Source organism: Tamandua tetradactyla, chromosome 16 (genome assembly GCF_023851605.1).
Source record: "Tamandua tetradactyla isolate mTamTet1 chromosome 16, mTamTet1.pri, whole genome shotgun sequence".
NCBI lineage: Eukaryota > Metazoa > Chordata > Mammalia > Pilosa > Myrmecophagidae > Tamandua > Tamandua tetradactyla.
This window is the reverse complement of record NC_135342.1, coordinates 43,769,428-43,791,736: the sequence shown is the minus strand read 5'-3', so window position 1 is coordinate 43,791,736 and position 22,309 is coordinate 43,769,428. Positions and strand designations below refer to the sequence as shown.

Genomic DNA, 22,309 nt, shown 5'->3' with positions numbered 1-22,309 from the left:
GGGCTGTCTGCAGCAAGCCTTTGACTTCCTTCTACATCTCCATACTATATTTGTGCTGATACCATCTAACCATGGGTATATGCTCAAAAAATGCACATTTTGTTTTTTTATTAGGAGACAAACCAATACTCCAGAGCTAAGTATAAATGTAAGTCACTGAAAAAAGTGCTTAGTTTAACCGAAATAATGGATAAGTGGCTGTAAGAGCATCTGATAATAAAAAGTGAAAATCCCTTTTCACAACTCTGCCTCTCTTCCCCCTGGCTTTGACAAATGGCTCCACATTTGGTGTATTGTTCTGGAACTTGGAGTTTTCACTTAACCATGTTTCTCGGAGAATTATTTGTCCTGATTGTTTGTAATGGCTGTGTACTGTTCCAAAGTATGTAAGTCACTTTCGAAGCCTCTTTTATTAGCTGACTTTTTTACTTTCAGTGGTGGAGATGTTCTGGCTAACCAGAGAGATAAGTGAACATGGCAGTTTGAGATGCTTGCCTTTAACCTCTCTCTGTAGTTTTGGTAAAAACGGTTTTCCTTGAACTGTATTTGAATTGATTTTTATATATATGAACCTTGACAGGGCCTCTCTCTTGTCTGCATTAAAGATGAGATTTGTGTCAGATTAGATTAATAATTCAAAATTGAAAAATGCTTTTCTCAGCTACAGAAGTACTTGGAAGTATAGAATTCAGGAGCGACTGCTAATGGAGGCTAGTTTCTCTCAGGTAACATTTCCTGAAAGTGAGCCCTAGAGTGTCCACACACATCTTCTGGAGGAGAGATTTCCTCAGCCCTGGTCTGAAAGAAACCTAAAGGCAGAGATGGCTAATGGTGGCTGATGTCTATTGAGAGCCTGCTCGGTGTCAGGGATTGTTCTAAAGGCTTCATCTGTATTAACTCACTTAATGCCCATAAAGACCCTAAGAGGTAGAGTCTATTAATATCCTCATTTTACAGGTGAGCAGACTAATGTATAGAGACATTACGTAACTCATTGAAAGTTACCAAGCTTGTAAGTGACAGACCTGGGATTCAAACCCAGGCAGTTGCAATTTCAACATTATTCTGTTTATCCCCCAATGACCAGGTACAAACTTCAGGGCACCTTCTGTTCTCTGTAATTACTTGGTGATGGGGGCTGGGGGAAGCTAGTTTTTCTACCCCTTCATTGGGAAGGGAAGTGCATAAAGTTTAGAGGGAAAACCAGCAAGGACAAAATGTAACGAGAGGAGGAGAAAGCAAGTAGCTTAAAGAATGACCTCTAGAATCAGGTGCCAGTGTTTGTCAGAGGCAGCAAAGATAGAGTCTGCTTGGGTGAGAGAGACATTCTTACATAGCTCAGGATTCTTAGGGCAGTAGGGGGAGGTATGGACTCAGGCAAAAGCTTTGCGAGTAGAAGTCTGGAGCTGCAGTTCTGCTGCCAGGAGGTTGGATGTGAACAAGAACCGGAATAAAAATTGTAAAGGGGAGTAGCAGAGGGATTGGCACTTATGGGCAGCTTGCTTAATAGTCATAGTTTGAGTCTGCTCCGTGGCCATTTTGCCACGCAGTGTAATGTCTCTTTTGAGAAAACAGCTCTTTGCTGCCTGCTTGGGTGGTTCTCTTCCTGGCAGGACATTCCTTGTAGACAGAAATATTGGTGTCTGGGTGGTGGGGACCCACAGTAAAAATGCCTGATTTAGAGTGCATAGTGCATCTAATTCCCCCTTCTGTTAAATCACAGCAAAGGGGACTACTTAGTTAGCTAATAGATTATCCAGCATCTGTGCACTATTTCACACACCTTTAGAAAGGAATATAGTTTACTCACAGGAGCTTTAGGGTGTTTAAGAGTAAAATGAGCAGAACTCATGGATTAATTTTTACCTATATCCAATTGAGACCTTCAGAGGTAACCATCCCTCCTTTAAGAAATGAACCCTTCTGATAAAATTATCTCTTATCCTTAAGAGTGAACATCTTAAAGTATATATATATATATATGTCTGTGTGTGTCTTGCCTGACGAGAATCAATAGCACCATATAGATTTTTTCATCTTGACAAACAAGAGACGATGAATCAGAAAGGGCAGAAAGTCTTAGGATCTCATAACACACTGTCGTGGATTGAATCGTGTCCCCCTTGAAGACATGTTCAAAGCCCTTACCCCTGATCTTGAGGACAGAAACTCATTTGTAAATAGGATCTTTGAAGATGTTACTAGTTTTGAGGCCAAACTGAGTCATGGTGGGCCTTAAATCCAATATGACTGGAGGCCTTATAAGCTGAGAGAATTTGACAGTGTCATAGGAGTGACAAATGGAGACAGATAGCCAAGTGATGGAGGCAAAGACTGAATTAGCGATTGCCGGCAAGCCACCACAAGAATGCTGCAAACTTTGGAGAAAGCATGATCCTCCCAACACCTTGATTTTGAACTTCTAGCCTCCAAAACTGTGACAATAAATTCCTATTGTTTAAGCCAACCAGTCTGTGATATTTGTTATAGCAGCTGCGGGAAACTAAGCCATACACTAAATGAGAACAGATGACTGAGTAATGTTTTACCTTGTAGGTATAGTCTTTATTAAAGTACCTATGTATTGTGTTAGGCAAGTTGGTATTTGTTTTTCAGCTTTTTGGGACACATTTAGAAGGGAAATGTTTACACATACTATTTTATTTTCATGCATTCAGCAGTACTGAAGAATTATGTGGGAATGTCATTGATTATTCAAAAGGAAATGACGATAACCGTGAACGGTACCAATATTCTCAGTTAGGTAAGAATCTTGTTGAGATCCTACTTACATTTTCCTAGTCTGTTCTTTGTAGAGGTGTTTTCACTTACACTTTTGTAAAGAACCCCTGAAAAATTTCAGTGATTGCTTTTGACTTTGCAAAAGCATGAATGAGTAAATATTTTTCAGATGATGCCGTCAGCAAGGACACTCGGAAAGAGGGGCTTTTCCAACACTTTTATCAAGAAATTGAGAAGGAGCGTGATCGTGAGAGGCCTTCAGATTGCGTCATTGTTTCTATTAACAAAGAACAGAGGTAGATTTATTTCATTTTAGCATGGTCAAATAAGATGGTGTGCAAATCGACTAATTGAGTATTCAACCTTGCATACAAAAATCTCTAAGAATTGAGACTCTGGAAATGCTCCTTTAAGAATTATAAAAAGAATGCTGCTGCCATTCAAAAATGAATTACAAAAATGACCATACTGCGGGTAGTGCCACCCTCTGAGGTGGTGGGGAGATTTCTAAAGATGACTTTCTTTTTTTGCTTTTTCTGTGTTGCTTGAGTTTTCCAGAATGAGCATTTACCAATTCCCTAATCGGAAAGAACAGAGCAACTTCTGGGGTGGGATGATGTGGGACTTGTGTGCCTGGCGCTTTCTAGGCTCTGGGACATATGTGTGAACAAAACAGGCACAACCCCTGCCTTTGTGGAGCTGGGCACTCTAGTGTAATGGGGCTTCAGTTTTTTGGGACGTGTTCTTTTCATTTCTTAACTATTTGTCAATTCCTCTTAGCCTTTGTCCAGACTGTTCCTTCAGTCTGGAGTGCCTCTATTCCACCTGCCTGACTTATTCTGGACACTTACGCCCAACTGCTGCCCTGGTTGGGAGGCCATGCTGCTGCTCCTGCCCTTGAGGCTGTGTGCAGCTGGTCTGCTGGGCTTGCAGAGAGCCCTGAGCTCATGCACCATTGGCTGCCATTTGTTATGCTGTGTTAGCATTGGTGGCTGTGTTCTGTCGCCTATTTTGATGTAGACAGAAACTTAATATGTGATGATAACTGTGTCTGTGCGTTATCTGCTTTCCTAGTGCTTGGCAAAGTGGCTGGCACATAGACAAACGGCTGGTTGGGGTATGCACACTTCCTCCAGGCTAGGAGCTTGACTGAAGGATGCTGAAGATCCATATGTGATAAGAACTAATATTTCCGGTTCAGGAGATGAGGATGGATAAAAATAAACTAAGCAGTTAAGGTAGCATTAGGTTTTCCCATTTTACTATGAAAATCTGCCATCTTAGGATGACTCGGAATCTTTATTGTTTTACTCCTTTATAGAAATCTAGTTTATTTGTAGAAAGCATCTTTTCTCTAAGAGTTTCCGAGAGCAGTGTTATAGCTCCATTTCATTTGGAGGATATTTGGGTTGGACCTTGGGAGACAGCATACTGGAAGAAATGAGATCAGCTGCAGCATGGGGAGGGTGGGAGAGGCCAATTCCTTTTACATTAGAAGATTATGGAATTTCCCTTTAATAATTGAAAGACAACCAGATATGCTCTGGATTAATTTGATTATGGAGTAATTTAAATAGAGATTTTGAACCCAGAGGCAGTAAAGAGTGGGCATGCATAGTAGCTTTTGTTTCCTTTGCATTCAGCAACTTTGCTACAAAACTCTATGTCAAACTAAGATCACTACATTAATTTTGATAAGATTAGCTTTCTCAAAACCTGTAGCAGACGTGGCATCCAACTGGCAGCCTGGTAACTGACTCAGCTGCCTTTAGCTTCTATAACTCTGATATTCTTGCCACTTTCCTGTTTCCAGGGCCTGTCTGGCTGGTATTGATTTGAGTGCAGTGTTTTGTGGTAGAGGGAGATGCTGGAGATTGTTGTCCTTTTCCCCCATCTCCATCTAGAGTGGCATTTAGAAACTACTCCTTAGATGTTCCCCAGCTTTTGCTGGGTGTTCTGCAGTTCTGGCATTTAGCCATTGACTAGGGTATTGGGTGACTGGACCCTCTAGATGCAGTTTAGGAACTCCTCTGGCATTGTGCAGCCTGCATCTGCCAGGAGATCTGGGAGCTAGGGCATGCAGTTTATTCGCTTATAACTTTGATGTCACAAAGATTTGTAGTGATAAAGTAGATGGCTAATTTATTCCTTTATTCTCTAACACAATAATTAATTTTCAAATTGTCATCCAATGGGAATTATTTTTATGATAATTTTGAATCATGTGCTGTCACTCTGCAAATATGGACTGTGTCTTGTTTTTCCTGTTTTCCACTTAAATTTATCTTCTGAAATCATCCATACTCTCTGAAATTGCCAGAAAAGACGATTTTCTATCAAGATATTCTACCAGGATATTAGTTCTCACAACATGCATTTAATATGTAACTGTTATATGTAAAACTCTGTGCTAGACACAGCAAGGAATATAAAAATAATTAAGTAACAATTCCTATTTGTAAGACATGCAATACACTGTTATTTATGTACAGGGTCCCTCTCCCTCAAGTGGAAGACAAGGCATGGTAGAGTTGTACTCTTTGTAAATATGTAGTGTACATATGAGGAAGAGTAGGTTACTGTTATTTGGAGTCCCAGGAGATACAGGGGGAGATTTGAGGGAATAATGTCATTTGAGCTGGGCCTTTGAGGTGAGTCTAGCTAGCAGAGAATGGCAGGAAAAGGCATGGCTGGAAAAAAAGTGTGGGGAGAGTTGCAGAGATTGATTGTCTAGGGACCACAAGAAATTAAATCTGGGAAGAGAATAGACTGTTTGAAGATCAGTAGGTTACAAAGCCAATTAAACTAGGTTGGCACCATGTCGTGGCAGGACTTTGGATGCTGGGATAGTTTAGGATGTTAAGCAGATACTTTGACATTTTTTAAAGTAGTACTTTTGACAAGATTACTCAGAGACTGAAGTATAGGATGGATTGGAGTGGGAAATCAAGGATAGAAGCTAGGGTAGGAGGTCTTTGTAGATTTTTAGGTAGGATGTTAAACAGGCCTGTGTGGGCAGAAATGGAAGCATGTACCCAAAGCAGAGGTCTAGGACAGATGCCCTGGGACTTGGGGATTGAGGTTGAGGAAATCAAAGATGAGGTTACTTTGGGGTTTTTGATCCAAGATGAGTTATGGGGTGGTTGACAGTGGCTGAGATGGTTAACACCAGAGGAGCAGCTCAGGGATATCTATTCACCCTTAGCGAGAGAGTGCCTCACTAATAAACTGGTTGTACATGAGCAGTCTTTCCTTTTTCTGAACATAATGTCCTCGTCTGTTCTTTAAAACAATCTTAAATTTTCTTTTATCGTCTTTGACTTGAAGTGATTTCATCAAATATTTGAATGTTTCCATTTTGGAAAGACATTTTGCTGCCCACATTCATGGTACTTGCGCCATGTGTCATACCAAACAAAAACAGGACTTTGACATCCTCTGTTTTCTTTATAAAATTATGTACATTGTCAACCATATGAAGACACTACATTTAAAAAAATGTAAGTTCCCTTCTTGCTGGAGTTATCTCTAGTTCTTTTAACTATCTGATTTCATCAGATGGATCACATACAGTTGAATGTTTTCCATGTGTTTAAGAGTGAAAACAAGTTGTAGTGCATGCATCATTAAAAAAAAACAACAGAATTTTATATCTCACTTAAATACAGTAAAAATACAGTATCCTACCCCTTCCTTAAACTTATTGTACATCAAAATCTGCATAAACAGCTACTTGTTTTTCTTTTGTTTAACTGGAAGTAACCTCCCTTTTTCTTGTGTGTGTGTGTGTTTTTTTAAGGGAATATGCGACAGTCATAGGTCATCGGTTGCAGGATCATGGCCTTGTGGTGGAAATGATTCACCTTGCTTCTGCATCGAGTCTCACCCGTGCACTCGAGGAAGTTAAACACGATGGCTCCCCATTTTGTATTCTTGTTGAACGGTCTAATGTAAAACTTTGCTCTTGCACCGCAATTTTACTTCATCAGTCTATCAGAAGTAAGTTTAGATTAATCCAGAGCTATCACTTTAAATAGATCCCAGTTTTAAAATGTAATACCTTTTCTTTGTACACCAGTACCATTTGAAGGTTCGTATTTGTCAGTAAGCAAACTGGATCTGGTTAAGGAAAAAAAATGGGCTCTCTTGTGTATTATAGACTATGAAACTTAATCCATCTTCATTGCTTCTTGCTTAAGAATCCAAAGTATCTCACCCAAAATATTATTATTGATTCAGTTTCTGTTATGTAGAACTTTTGACCCTCGCCAACAGCTCTTCTGCCCTTGCTAAGTTTAAAAGACTCTCTATCCATCATCTCCTGTGTTCTCTTAGACTACCTTTCTTACCAACTTTGCCTTTTCTAAAATGTCTTAGATGAGTCTTAGGCTTGTGAGAATACACAGAAGTGAATTCTCTTTTCTTCCCCAATATAAACAGACTTAGGCAGATACACACCTCTTAGACCATCCTCATCTTTATCCCTGTCAGGGCTGCTGCTGTGGTCTTGTTTTGGCTCCCCACCCCCACACCTCAACAACAAGCACTGGGAATGGTATTTTTCCCAGCTGCAGGAATTTAAATTGGTGTTCCCCTCCGCTTCAAAAGGGGCAGAGGCCATCTAGTGGAGGCCATCTTTATAGCTCATGTAGTCACGTCCAGATGAACATCAGTTTCCCAGGCCTCTCCTCCTTGCAGAAGTTTTTGCTACTATTCTGTTCATCCCTGTTTAGCCCATATATAGAGTGCCCACTCTGTTGTGTGCAAGGGGTCAGGCTAGCTCTGATTCCTTTCTCTGCTCAGGTAAGTGGCAGGCAGGCAGGCAGGCAGGCAGGCTTCTACAAACAAGCCCTGGAGAGTCCATCCCAAATCGTGTCTCCCTAGCAGTGCAGGCTTTTCATTGCCTGTATTGCTAAGTCAGGAGAACTTTTCCCTGGACAGAGATCTTGGGGACCAATAGTAGCTGGGCTTACATCATGCCTCTAGCTTCTACGAGAATATTGATAGAGCCTGGTGAGAAATGAATGTAGGATTAGTGCACTATAATCCAGCCACAAAACTGGGTCTGAGAAGAGAATCGTGAAGAACACTTGTTTCCCAACATTTCGTGGGTGCCAGGACATCTTCCACTATGATCGTTCCTCTTCCTTTGCCTCTCTACTGCCGCCCATACCCACCCGGCCAGCTCTGGCTTAAGACTGTTCTGCTCAGGAGTCTGAAATTGCAGTTTTCTAAGCATAGAAAATGTCTATTTTAAATAACTCAAACCAAGTTTATGTTACACATAAGTTCAGAAAATGTAAAAACATACTTTAAAAACTTACCCCCAAACTCCCAAAGAGGACAGAATGTTTAATATGAATAGGTTATGGGAAAGACTAATCACATCTAGTTACTTAGGTGTTTACATTCATGTAAGATCATTTAGGAAATGTCTTTAAAGTAAGTAGGTTGAACAATTTGTATAATACTAAAATACTTTTAAAAAATAAGACTTCTTTAAGAAAACGTGTAATCTACTCTTGTTTTACATGTTACAAGCTCAGAATATAGTTTCTTTTTCATGTCCAGGCTAATATTAATAGACACACATTTCACTTGTCATCATGAATTTAATTATTGCACTCAGATCATAAATACACTAATACTTTGGGTTTCTTCCTGTAAGCTGTTTTCTATGTAAGTAAAATTAATCTTAGCTGGACTGTCTCTTATAGGGCTTTAAATCAAACAGTTTGTTTCATACCTAGCGCATGTAGCCATTTTTCAGAAGTGTATGGAGCTTCTGAATTTAAGATATTCAAACAGTGAAGCTACAGAGCCCAGAAGCAAACATATATCCACATTTATTCCTTAGTATAATCTTAATACAGTTAAGATTTAGCCAAATACTGTAATCTCCATTGCTCTGCCAGAGCCCTCTTGGGTCCTACATTTGTTCAGAACCTGGTGACATGGCAAGTCAGGATAGAGGGCACCCGCAGAAGACTGAGCTTTTATTAGTCTTATCTCAGCAGATGACGCTAGACAAGACGAGAAGACATCTATACGTTGACTACAGTCACTAAGTTATTAAAGCCATTCTTCATGTCTAGAATTGGTTTTATATGTACTATTTAGAGCCTGGAGCTCTCCCTAATTTGGCCTTGAAAGGGATTTTTTAGCAAGGTTCAGATCCCCGAGGCCTGAGCAAAGCAAGCAGACCCTGCAGAGTGTGGGCTGCTCCTCAGGCCACAGTGACCAAGCCTGGAAGCCGAATGCCAGCGTGACTGTCTTTTATCAAAGCATCACATATACCTATTTTAAAAATATATATTTTAAAGCTTCACCTTCTGTGTGAGACCAAAGGAAGAGACATTTATTTTGTCCAAAACTTAAATTTTCTTTAGCACACAATCTAAATTAACCTGTCTGGCCAATTCATTTAACAACCTGAAGTCTAGAATAGAGAATGAGATCTTATAATTCTTTATAGCTTAATGTAATACTCTGATATGCTCCAGAGTATGTTGGGCAGATAATAAAAAAAGTATTGGCAAAAACTGTTGAGGGACTGGAGAAAAATATGGAATTATTAAACTTCCCCACCTGGGAAATTGCTGATACTCTTTAAAGCATTAGGGCCTCCCAAGTTAATAGGCCAAGCCCTCAATCTTGAGGCTTACTCTTATGAAACTTATTTCTGTAATGGGAAAACTAAGCCTACCTGTAATTATGTCTAAGAATCACTTCCAAAGCACCTCTTTTGTTGTTCAGATGTGGCCTGTCTCTAAGGTTAACTGCAGAAAAACTCGTTACCCTTCTCCATACATGGAATATGACTTCCAGGGGTGTAGGCCTCCTTGGCATCGTGGGACATGAATCCCAGAGCAGAGCCTGGCTCTGACATCATGTGATAGATAGTGCCTTTCTGACCAGAAGGGGGAAAAGAAATGTAATAAAGTGTCAATGACTAAGAGATTTCAAATAGAGTCGAGGCTATTCTGAGGGTTACTCTTATGCAAGCTTCAGCTAGATACTGCAGATTGCCACAGTATGCCAAGCCCCACCAACAGTATTCCTGTAAACCCTAAAGAATACCCAGGGCTCTGTCTGACACTATAAAAGTTTCATTCACTAAGTATGTTTTTCAGAAACTTCAAACCTCCAGATTGTTACTATGCCAGATAAGCCCTGAAACACAGAGGCACCAGTCTCTCCAAGAACATCAACTAGTTGCATCCCCTTGTCCCACAATATCGACACCCCTTTTCAAGATGTGGAAGTTAGAAAGGTAGTTTCCCAGATATCCCTGAAGTTTGGGAGAAGAATCAAATGAGAGGGAGGAGTTGTAACAGAGAAGATGAGATTTAACGAATGGTTATGGCTATTGGATCATTATTTGATATTTCTTCTTAGTACCTACTGTATTAAAACAGGTAGAAAGAAATGCCTGAAATTGTGGAACTGTAGCCCATATATATTTTGAAATTTGCTCTGTAACTACTTATAAAATTTATACTTTGAAATTTATCACTTTTCTGCATACATGTTATATTTCGCACACAAAAAAAAATACTAAAAAAATAAATAAAAGAACGCCAAAAAGGGTATTAATGAAAAACAACAGCCCTGACTTTTCCCTGTTTCTTAACCTGACTTCTGCTCCCCAAAGGCTGTCGTCTCCACTCCTGAACCTTTGTTCTGAGACTCATGCTCATCTCCATAGTGCACCCTGATTGCTGGAACAAAATAAAACACCTTAGCCTTTAAAGTTTTTTTGTTTGCTTGTTTACTCTTCAGGTAACCAGCAGTGGCTGAAGTGGCATCCTGTCCTTTTTTCAGGCTAGTTTTCTTCAGATGCGAGAATTCCCACTGGTGCACATCCCACCTATTTCTTCTTTCTCCCTCTCCGACTCTTTTTTTGGGGTGGGGGGGTCAGCTTAGCATGAAACTGTTCAATTGTGAAATGAGGGTTTATATGGAAACAGTAAACTAAGCTGCCACATGTTATAATTTTGAAACAGAACGTAATGTTTGATTTTGAAATCCGACAGGACACCTGCTGTTGAGTGTCCCAGTCCCTCAAATCAGTGCATCTGTGTTGAAAGCTGAGACAGTTGACACCACATGTAGTCAGATTAGCTCGGGGTTTTTTTTTCTGATTGTTTTTTCTCTTATCCTTCTGTAAATGGTGTTTTGGAAATATCAGAGCACCAGTTTGATAAAGCAGGCTCTTTTTTGTTCCTAGTCCATCGACATATGCCTCTGGAGGATGCACTTGTGCTGGTAGCTGAAGAATTTAGGAGGTTTTTCACTAAACGGGAGCAGCAGGAACGTGCTGAAATCTCTCAGAGGGCTAGCGATCTGGTGGATGACTTCCTGGCACGGGAACATCTTCCCAGCTACTCCGTGCCTTTGGGTATTCGGCATCTCTTCTTCCTATTGAATGAGGGAAAGTATTTGTACAGGGCTGAGTTGAACCTGATCATTGACTACCTGAAGACCAGGAAAGAACAATTGAAAGGTACTGGACACCACCCCCTTTCCCTCTGCACATTAAACCCCAACACATCCTCTTCCTGTAAATCCACGAATGAAAGAATCCTAGTTTCATTTAGTTGGGAGACTATGTCTTTGTAACATTTGTGTACTACAAAGGTATCTGATTTGAACATGTTCTTCTGGACAAGAATTTATTATTTTAGTATTTAACCTTTATAGACTGAAATCCTTCTTCTGAAACCAAATTTTCTTTTGAACCAGATTTTAAATATATAAATAGAATGACCTCTATTTATAAGATGGACACGGAGAAAGTAGTTCCAGTTTTCTATCAGTTGATTTTCCTGATTCTAAGTTTCAGTTTTACTAAGGCATGTATAGGATTCCTTTTAAGTAAATGTGAAGAAGCAGTTCCTAATTGTGAAGATTTTTAAAGTCAGACTCCTTTAAGTAGTGACTTTTAAGTTTGCTTGTATTGAGGTTAAGTGCAAAAAATAACTACTTGTCCCTTGTAGGAAAAAGTAGCTGATGTCACAGGACTGTGTTCAAGCATTGAAGGAGATTGTTTATCTTCTAAAATGTAGAATGTATGTTTTATTTTTAAACAGTTTTATTGCTCTCACTTTCTGGGTTGGTAGAGGACCCATGAACTTAATGTATGTAGAAACCTCTAAGTCAGTAAAAGTGAAGGTCTTCCTTGAATTGCCTGAGGTGTTTGGGAGGCTTCTGATGACAATTTGTTTTCTTCATTTTCCAGGCTTTGAGATGCCAGCCCCTTTAGCTAGCAGTGAGCATTCCTCAAACCAAGGCAGGCGTCCCCCCATCCTGGCCACGCCGCCTCCACTTCTTCCAACCCCTGGCAAGAAATCCTTCCCAGGCCCTGCTCTCCCAGCTATTAACAAGCCCTCCTTGTTAGGTGATAGACCAGGAGGGGGTCTCCTTCCTCTACCAGGTCAGTACTTTTATTATCAGCTCCTCTGCTTTATGAGAGTTCCCGTGAGAAAAGCAGAACTGTTTAGAGCAATTGCAGTGTTTGGGTTTGTATTTTTAATGTTTAGATGGGTACCCAAAGCCACCCAAGACAACTGAGGCCTGAGAGGAATATCTGTCCCTAGATGGTGGGTTTTGTTCCTCTTGAATGTGGCTGAGTTGCGTAAGTTTTAATCCAGAAAGGACCTCAGAGGAACTCATCTTGCATCTTTTGGCCATAGTTGGAACACCTTAAACTGAGCTCTTCTAATAAATACTGTGAATTCACTGATGTTTTTGAGGTTTCTCTTTTGAGTGGTTGGTGCTAAATGGTATCTGACATCTGCCTAAAATGAAGTTGTATTACTGTGGACTTTTTCCATTATAGGCAACAGAAATACAACCCAGGTCACCTTAAAACAAAAGAAAGACTTGATTGGCTCACATAACTGGGAATTCCAAGTACTGACTAGCTTCAGGCCTAATTGGATTCTGTTGCTTAAATGGGTTCATCAGACATCTTTGGCATTCCTGCTTTTCTCTCCCCAAGTGCTCCAGTCCGGTTAAACTTGAGCTTAAAGAGCACAGCTTTCCCAAAAGTTCTAGCAGAAGGCACTGCACTGATGGTGATGCTTATCATGAGTTTGATGCCCATCCTTGAACCATTACAGGGGCAGAGGAGGATGAGTAGAGGCTGGCTGCAGGGTGGAGCACAAAGGTCAGGGAACCTCTGAAACCACCCAGTCAGTCTGAAAGACAAGAGAGAGAGGGGCAATTTCCCTAAAGGAAGAAGAGCTTTTGTTAACAGTAGGAAGGCTGGGTAAGCACTAATAACATGCAACAGATGCTCAGTCTGGATTTTTATTGCTTGTATTCAACTTAATTTTTTTTTTTTATGGAAATGATATTGTATATAAATAAAAATATAAATATATTAAGGAGCAAATGAGTAAGACATAAAGAAAAATAAAACTTGCCTAGGTTCTGTCACCTAGAGACCATAGTGTTTTTTTAATTTGAGATGTTGTGGGTTACAGAACAATCACCCATAAAATACAGGGTTCCCATGTACCACCCCCTTATTAACATGCTTGCATTAGTGTCAACATTCATTACAGTTTATGGAAGCACATTTTTGTATTGGTACCTACAGTCCAAGGTTTACCTTAGGATTCCCTACTTGTGTGGTCACATGGGCTTTTGTATTATCAAACCAAAACTACATACAAACATGAACATTCTTAACATACAAACATTTCGTGTATGGTGTACAATCAGTGGCTCACAATATCATCACATAGTTGTGTATTCATCACCACAATCAATTTTTTAAAACATCTGCATCACTCCAGAAAAAGAATAAAGAAAAAACCCACACATTCCATACCCCTTACCCCTCCCTCTCATTGACCACTAGTATTTCCATCTACTCAATAGATTTTAACCTTTGTTCACTCTATTTTTTTTCTATACCCCTTACCAGTCCCTTTCATTGTTCACTAGTATTTCAGTCTACTCAATTTATTTTAACCTTTGTTCCCCCATGATTTATTTATTTTTAATCCATATTTTGTACTCATCTGTCAATATCATAGATGCTGTGTTATCTTTAGCACCATCATTATCAAAACTTCCATAGTCTCAAATAGAAACTCTATATAATTTAAGCCTCAACTCCCAGTTCCCTTCCCCGATCCCATCTCCTAGTAACCTGCGTTCTCAATTCTGAATCTATGAGTTTGCTTATTCTAATTTTTTCGTATCGGTAAGATCATAAAATATTTGTCTTTTTGTGTCTGGCTTGTTTCACTCAACATGGTGTTTTCAGGGTTCATTCATGTTGTTGCATGTATTGGAGCTTCATTCCTTTTTACAACTGAACAATATTACATTGTATATATATATATGTACCACATTTTGTTTATCTTAGTATTGGTTGATGGACACTGGTTTGCTTTCATCTATTGGCAATTGAGAATAATGCCTCTCTGAATATCAGTGTGCGCATAGCCTGTTCCGGTCCCTACTTTAAGTTATTTGGGGTGTACACCTAGCAGGAGTCTGTCAGTTGTCCTCCTCAGCTCTGAGGAAATGTACCATCTTTGAGTCTCCTGCCGCTTTTGTCCAAAATGGGTTGGAACAACAGCCACTCTGAGAGCCAGGACCCCAGTGATCTGCAGTAGCCAGTTCAAAGCAGTCAGCAATTGGACCATCCACCCCTGGATCTTGGGAAGCTAGTTCTTTATGACCCACCCTGGCACCCAGTGCACTGCCCCAGGGACAGAGGTTTGAGCTCCTTGATGCTGCCAGCTGCCAGACTAGGGGATAGGTGATGATAGCAGCTGCATGGAGAGTGCAGTTCACTGTTATTTACCACAGTTTATCAGCCTCTTCCCTCCTGCTCTTCCCTGGATCCTGTACAGTGTTCTGCTCTATTCTGGAGTTTAGAAGTCATTGATGTAGACAATTCCTGCCTGTTCTGGTGGAGGGACTGCTCTGCCATCTTTCCACAATTAAGACCACTATATATTAATTGATTAGAACATAAATATGTTTTATCAACGAGCCTGAGGTATTTTAAAAGTTATTAGAAACCTCAGAAGTCATCAGTAAGACTTAAATCATGCATTCAGTCGTGTATGCTTTGCATGCCCTCTATGTGTGAGGCACTACTGGGCACTGAAGATACAGTGATAAACAGAGTAGATGTGATCCTGGATGTTTCTGAGGGACACAAACAGCAAATGGTAAGCAAACAAAATATAAACTGGCATGTGTCATTGAGGAAAGGAATACAGTTGAAGAGATGGAAGCCAAGAGACAAATGTAAAGTAGGAGCAATTGGTAACAACCTTTCCAAAGAAGTAGTAAGTCCAAATCTGAAAGATGAGGAGCCAGGTAGAGACATAGCATATCTGAAAATGACTCTAGTCAGTCTCACTCTTGGTTGACGGGTTGGCTGGTATCTTAGTTTCCTGGGGCTGCCTTAACAAACCCACAAACTGGGTGGCTTAAAACAATAAAAATTTATTGCCTCACAGTTCTGGAGATCCAAAGTTTGAAATCAAGGTGTTGGCAGGGCTGTGCTTCCACTGAAGTCTGTAGGGTTATAGTGGTGTTCTCTGGCTGTGACATAACCCACTCTCTGCCTCCATCACATCTTCCCTCTCTGTCTGTCTGTGTCCACATATCATCTTGGCAGGATACCTGTCATATTGGATTCGGGCCCACCTTAGTTCAATTTGGCTTCATCTTAACTAATCACATTTTCAAAGATACAATTCCCAAATAGGGTGACATTTATGGGACTGGGGGTAGGGCTGAACATATTTTTGGGGGGACATGATTCAGTCTGTAATAGCTGGGGGAAGAATTTTAGGTTGAAAACAGATTTTCTTTATTATTTGAAGACACTGCTTCATTGTTTTTTTTTATTACCAAGGCAGGTTTTGAGACACTATTCTGACTCTTGGTCCTTTGTAAGATAAATGGTTGTTTCGTGGAAATTTTTAAGATCTTATCTTGACCACCTACAGTGTTCTGAAATGGCGCAATACTGTGCCTTACCAAGGGTTGCTCCTTACTCTGGATACTTGCTTGGAAGGCCCTTTCAATGGAGACAGTTCTGGAGAATTTTTTTGTATTTATTTGAAAATTGCCTGACTATTCTTGGACCTCCTAGGTGTTCTAATTATCTTTTTGCTCTTGCTTTCCTTCTCTTTTTTTTTTGTTGTTGTTGTTCTGCATTAGAAATTTGACTTTCTTTTATTAGTCTATTTTTATTTCTATCGATTAATTAATTTAAAATGTTTTATTTTTTTCTCTGCTCATGTTTTTTTTTTTTTTTTAGCATTTTGTGCTTGTTTCATTGGGTGAGATATCTTCTGTCTCTCTGATACCATCACTTACAGTTTTATTGAAGGTTTCTTCACTTTCCTGCATTTTCTCTATTTACTCTGAGTTCCATTTTTCTATTTGTGTGGTTTTTTATTAAAGACTTTTCCTGATGATTGAAAATTCTTAGATAATTCTCATTTAAGAGTGAGGCATTAGAATAATCACTGGAATTTGTGTACTTGGGCATGGTTTATGGCTTAATGATCTTCACAGTGAGATGATAGGGTGTGTTCTAGTTTGCGAGCTGCCAGAATGCAATATACCAGAAATGGAATGGCTGTGTGTGTATGTGTGTGTGTGCGCGCGCGCGTGCACGTGCACGTGTGCTATATAACAGGGTCACATTTAATTCTTTGTCCGTTTGAGTTTCCCATTATTGCAGCACCATTTGTTGAATTTTGTTTTGGTTTTGTTGGTTTCTTTTGTTTATTTGTTTGCAAAGTGCATGGGCCGGGAATCGAACCTGGTTCTCCCGCATGGCAGGTGAGAATTCTACCACTTACGTGCCTTTGCACCCTCTCAGAATGGCTTTTAAAGAGGGGGAATTTATTAAATTGCAACTTTACAATTTTAAGCATGTGAAAATATCCAAATTAAGGCACCAACAAGAGGTTATTTTCACTCAAGAAAGGTCGATGAAGTTTAGGGTTTCTCTCTCAATTGGAAAGGCACATGGTGAACATGGTGATGTCTGCTAGCTTTCTCTCCAGGCTTCTTGCTTCATGAAGCTCTCCCAGGGACATTTTCCTTCTTTATCTCCAAAGGTTTCTGGCTGCTTGGCCTCTTGTGGTTCTCATAGCTCTCTGGTTCTTGTGGCTGTGTGGAATGGGTGGAGTCACATCTCCCTCTAATGAAAGGGTAATACCCACAGTTGGGTAAGTCACATCTAATCAAGTTTCCCACCTACAGTGGTGAATAAGGATGAAAAGAAATGGCTGCCTCCCCAAGATAGATTAGGATTAAAACACGGCTTTTCTAGGGTACAAGGGTATATAATTCTATCAAACCAGCACAAGGTGGTAAGTCATTTTTTCTTTAAGGGAGCCCCAAAATGTCAGCATCTGTTTGACTTTTCTGTGGGGCTTAGTTTCTTCCAAAAAGGATCCCCTGCTTTCCTTCCTGGGAGTGGGAGAGACAGTGGCTGTAAGCCTGGCTGTTGGCTCTGTGAGGTGGGTGTCTTTGGGGTCCCCCCTTCAGAGTACAGACTTTAATATAATCTTTCTGGTTTTCAGCTCTGTGCTTCTCGCTTGTTCAGCTGTATGCCTGGTGTTCTTGAACCCAGAGTCTTTCTGGGTTAGTTTCTCCTTTAGAATGTAGCCCTCCCATTCTCTATAGGTAAGGATGGGGAGGAGAAGGCATCTGACTGCATGGGGTGGGGTGGCAGAGGTTAACAGCTTGGGGTACAGACTTAGAGTAAGGCCCATGGTTTCAGCCTCATGTCTTACCTCTGTGATACCTAGTGTCTCTCCTGGCTCATGAGGGTATAGAGCTTTAACCCCCTGTGGAGCAGGTGTAGGTACCTGCTGTTTCGTGTCTTCCGTACACTCATCTCTCCTGTTGTCTTGTGCATTGTGGGTAGGATTGGGAAAGGAACCAGGTGAAAGTATGTGTTCGGTCTACCATGTTAAGTTGTTAATGAAGTCTTGGTGGAAAGTTGTCCTTAAATAGAATTTGGATCTGCGGATACATCTGTGTATTGAGTCAAATATTGCTTTGACCTTTTATGTGAGTGAGATTATTTTGACCAGAAATCTTTCCTATAAGCCTAGCATTTCTACCTGGACTATTACTGTGGATCAAAATAGAAGGAGTTTTCTTTTACTCTGAGAGCTGTGCTTGTGCCTGTCTCCCTTTATCAGGGTCAGTGCTCTGTATAGCCTGGTTGAGGGGGTGGGATAAAGCTTCTGTGCCTCCTCTTTTTTTGACCTGTTGACTATTGAGCATGAGGGTAGATCTGCATCTTCCTTTTACCATCAGAACCTGTGTTTTTTTGCTCCCTAGTCTTTCCCTCTGCTGTGCACCCCGTTTCTAGGCAGCCCCATGCTTCTGGGCCCTGAAGAGAAACAGATTGTGCTGTTGGCATAACCTCCCCTAGTATGTTCCAGAGACTCCTCGGACAGGGTGTCTCTTACCTCCTGCAGACCCATCTTTACCACCTGATGTTTTCCTTGGAGAAGTGAGTCATTAAAGAGGAGAAGGGCTCAGGAAGAAGTTTTTGCCTCTGGTCTGCTTCCCATCCTTGCCATTGGTTTGAAAACAAAACTCTTTCAGACCTTCCAAAACGACTAAGTGCTTACCTCAGTGCTTACCTTGATGAGAACTGTGAGAAAATGTTCTTTGTGTTCAGTAGGAAATGGGTTGTGTCGAGCCTACTTTCTGTCCAGGAGAGAAGTAGCAGGGATGCTGGGTGTAGTGCACTTATACCTCGGTGGGCAGTGTACAGGCAAATGTTCTAGATGAATGGATGGATGGATGTTATATATTTTAGGCTTTGTGGCCCAAGATGCTAAATGCTAATGTAAGTATTTATATAACTATTTAAAATATAACCATTTTAAAAACATAAAAGTCATTCTTAGCTTGGAGACCATACAAAAACTGCCATCAGGCCGGATTTGGCCCACAGCCTTTCTGACCCCTGAACTAGGACATTAAGGAGCTATTTGGGCCCAAAGAGGACTTGGAACATCTTTTAGGAGCTGAAGTAGAGCCTGGTAGGAGTGGCAGTTTACACCGTGCTTAGCCCTTTGGGGTAAACAACTGAAACCTGGTTCATTGTTTTCCTGTTTATGTTTTATATTTTGTTCTCTGCAGGGCTCAACAACCCCGAAGTTCTGCTTCCCCCTCCCGTGCTTCAACTAGTCCCCTCCAAAAGGCCTGCTCCTTTGGTATTCTCCTCTCTCAAGGCTGCCAAGCGTCCACTGCTTGGGAAGAAACCAGGCCTGTTGCCCCTGCCACAAGGTGAGGTGCTCTCTGAGTTTTGGGTGATACTTTAGGCTAGTGCTCATTGTTCAGTGGAACTTTCTGCAATGTTGGGAATGTTCTACATCTGACTTCTGAGCGTTTGAAATGCGACTAATACAACAGAGGAACAATTTTAAATTTTATTTCATTTTAATTCATTTAAATTGGCATCGTCATATGTGGCTAGTGGCTGCCATAATGTGCAGCGCAGGTCTCAGCCTTTGGAGGTATCAAGAAGCTGTAGCAATAGATAGGAAAGTGTATTTTGTTTTTACTATGTATGAATCTATTATATCTTAATATTTTCCCTCCTCTTCTTTAAAACTGTATATAGTGTTAAAAAAAAAAAGGGTGGGGGAAGTATTTAATCTCTACCATAAATGGATGTCATTGTCAATGGGTATAGAATAGAAGGTAGCCATAAAGAAACAAAAAAGAATACCAAAAGTGTTATGAAATTCTTGCTTGATACTGCAGCCTGCCTCAGTCTCTTAGCTTACTTAACACTCGCTCTCCCCCAGTGACTGAGGGTCACAGACATGCTGGTGGTATATGAACACTATTAGAGATCTCCCCTTGATTTATTCAGAATTGCAAGAGGAGTATCTTCTGATGGTGTCATTGTCACTTGATCATGTGCCTGTGCATCCCTGATACTGTCCTGAGGTGTGGATGCCACATTTCCTGTTGGCTCAGGAAAGCACACTGCTTCCCTGCCTGGGAGGAGGACAGGGATCTGATCTACCATATTTAAGGTACTTACTGATGACACGCAGCCCTGGGGTGCAGCTTGCACAGGCACTGAGGCTTCCTCCCATCTTCCATCCCAGTGCAGACCTGGCCAGCTCCCATCTTGGCTACTGTCTTCTCCCCAAGCTGCCCCAAACCCCCAAGGTGCGAGGCTGCCTGGTCTTCCAAGGTGGTGCCTAAGGGCTGCAACTGCACTTTGGCTTGAGGTAAAAGGAGGCCAAGCAGGTCTTTTGCTGGCTTCATTTAGAGACATTCAAGCCTACTAAACTTAGATAAAGAAATTGCCCTGAGTTTTACTTGAGTTCACTTTAGTTCTGTTTTCTAAAATCTGGGTCCAAAGCTCTAGTTATTAGGAAAATGGGCCTTTCTCCCTCTTTGTTCTTCATGCGAGCAACCTTTATTGTGAAATTTAATGCCATTTTAAAGCTGCAGCCCTCTATTTTTAATCAAACATGTTTCCATGAGATATATATTGCTGTGGTTTTGTTGAAAGGATTTACATTTACAAAATGGTGGCAAGACATGAACAAACAGTCCAGTGACTCCTGCTCTTCTAGGGACATAGATAATTTAATCCTAGAAATCTTCATCTGACTGTAATGATATCACCATGTTTTGGGGGGAATTTGCAGAACTTTCTGCACCCCTAAGGTGAGTGATGGGCCTTCATGGTTTCTTAGGGCCCCCTTACTCTCAAATTTTAATTGGGGAAACATCTTCAAAACTCAAAAATGAAAGAAAAAAGAAAGCATACACTTACAAGGCACACCAACAGTAGTTAGCATGTGTGGAATTCTTATTCTGTGCTGGGTGCTGTGCTGATGGCTTTGAGGTGATTTCATTTTGTTCTCATCACAACCCCTGGGATCCACGTTGTACTTTATGCCTAAGGAGGAGTCGCCTAAGGCCCAAAGGGTGATTGGCCTGCCCAAGGTCACTGAGCAGAACCTGGTGGAGCCGAGCTCCCGCTCACCACACACTGCCAGCTGCAGACATATACTATCCAAACGATGTTGCTTCAAAAAAGCCTTAGATTTTGGCTTGTGGATTTCAACCACATCCTTCTATCCGTAGCATCCCTTCGACAGGCTCTACATGTTATCCGATTGCTTACCTCTTACAGTTCATCACAGTAGGGCTATAGAAATTCAGAGTGAAGGAGTGACCATGGTTAGTGCGGCCTGGGGGAGGCCTAATGCAAGAGTTGGCTTTGGAGGAAGTTGTCTCTTTGGGTGCCTGGACAGGAGAGGCACCATGATCTCCTGCTGTGAGAGAGGCCTGCGGGCAGAAGGAGGTTCACTCCGTGAAGGCGGGGTGTCCTATCTACCGCCTCTATAAAATGATTAAGATCATCAACCTGAAATGCTTTTTGGCTCTCCCAAGAATTGCACAGATGTCTGCTGGTGCCACGACTTGGTTAATCTGGTTCTGTCTGCAGGGGCTGCTGTATTTGGGGTACTTTGTTCAACCTGGATAGTCTGCAGGGCCAGGAAGGGTCATGAACTCATGCTGCTGTGTTCCTCCTCTTCACAGTTTTCGTGCAGTTGGTGCCGCACAAGTAGGTGGTGAAACCCGTGCCTTTGCTGAACTAAGGCAGCTCCACCGCTCCAGGGGATCACCATGGCTGCCGCCCAGGTGGCTGCTTCACCCTCCTCTGGGACCAAGGCCCCATCCAGCCTGCAGCACTGATGTCCAGACAGCAGGCACAGGTGTTATGTCCCTTTCATCTAATACATTTCCCCATGGAAACTTTTTCTTATTTGGAACCTTTTTGTGCCAAACTAGATATCCATGGAAGGTCATTGTAGACATTGGACCCTTAAGTTGCTCAATTATATGTATACTGAAATACAATAAAAACTTCTAACTTTGAAATACTGGTTGCCCTCTTTTTAAAATCTTTGTATTTTGAAATAAATTTAGATTTGTAGAAAATTTGCAAATACAAAAATTCCTTCACCCACTTACCCCTGATGTCAACACCTTCTATAACCGTGCCCTCATCTACATTTGGTGTGTTTAGTCTTAGCTTTCTGATAGGTATGAAACATTTGCCACTATTTTAATTTGCACTTCTCTGATGACTAATAATAAGCACCTTTTACTTTTTCCTTATTTGTCATTTTAGGGAACGAATTAGGGAAGACTAACAAAGACTTCTTTGTCATAAGGAAATACATTTGTTCATCTTTTAGTTTGGGGATTATGAAGAGCTACTAATATACTGTAGAATTTTTAAAATGAGGATGGAAAGGTTAGGATGGCTGCCCTTTCAAACTTTAAACAAAAACCCTTTTTTTTTTTTCCTTTGGCTCAGGTATCTCCCTTAGATTACGTTAACAGAGAGGTCTTTTCCTTCACAGTTTGAACACGTACATCTGCCCTGGGAGCTCTTCAACTTATTCTGTTGACATTTCATTTAGTGCTCTGCAGTCCTGCGAAACGAGTGATGTAGGGCAAGAGAGGAAGCCCTGGGCAGTTTGTGAGAGCAGGAGGTCGGGAA

General features: G+C 41.0%; 1 protein-coding gene across 9 annotated transcripts in view; it reads left to right on the top strand.

The window, feature by feature from the left end:
* The window catches only part of LOC143659426 (nuclear receptor coactivator 5-like), an 88,494-nt gene extending 66,813 nt beyond the window's left edge, over nt 1-21,681 (top strand). For 4 of the 9 annotated variants that reach the window (XM_077132366.1, XM_077132365.1, XM_077132362.1 and 1 more), the window contains 7 exons: nt 2,679-2,764; nt 2,912-3,038; nt 6,542-6,741; nt 10,973-11,248; nt 11,984-12,178; nt 18,907-19,053; nt 21,340-21,681. In XM_077132366.1, the coding sequence (XP_076988481.1) occupies nt 2,679-2,764; nt 2,912-3,038; nt 6,542-6,741; nt 10,973-11,248; nt 11,984-12,178; nt 18,907-19,053; nt 21,340-21,368 (1,060 nt within the window). In that variant the 3' untranslated portion in view covers nt 21,369-21,681. The remainder of the gene's footprint in view (nt 1-2,678; nt 2,765-2,911; nt 3,039-6,541; nt 6,742-10,972; nt 11,249-11,983; nt 12,179-18,906; nt 19,054-21,339) is intronic. The other 5 variants (XM_077132368.1, XM_077132367.1, XM_077132363.1 and 2 more) reach the window with 3 other exon arrangements.
* The last annotated feature ends 628 nt before the right edge of the window (nt 21,682-22,309 follow it).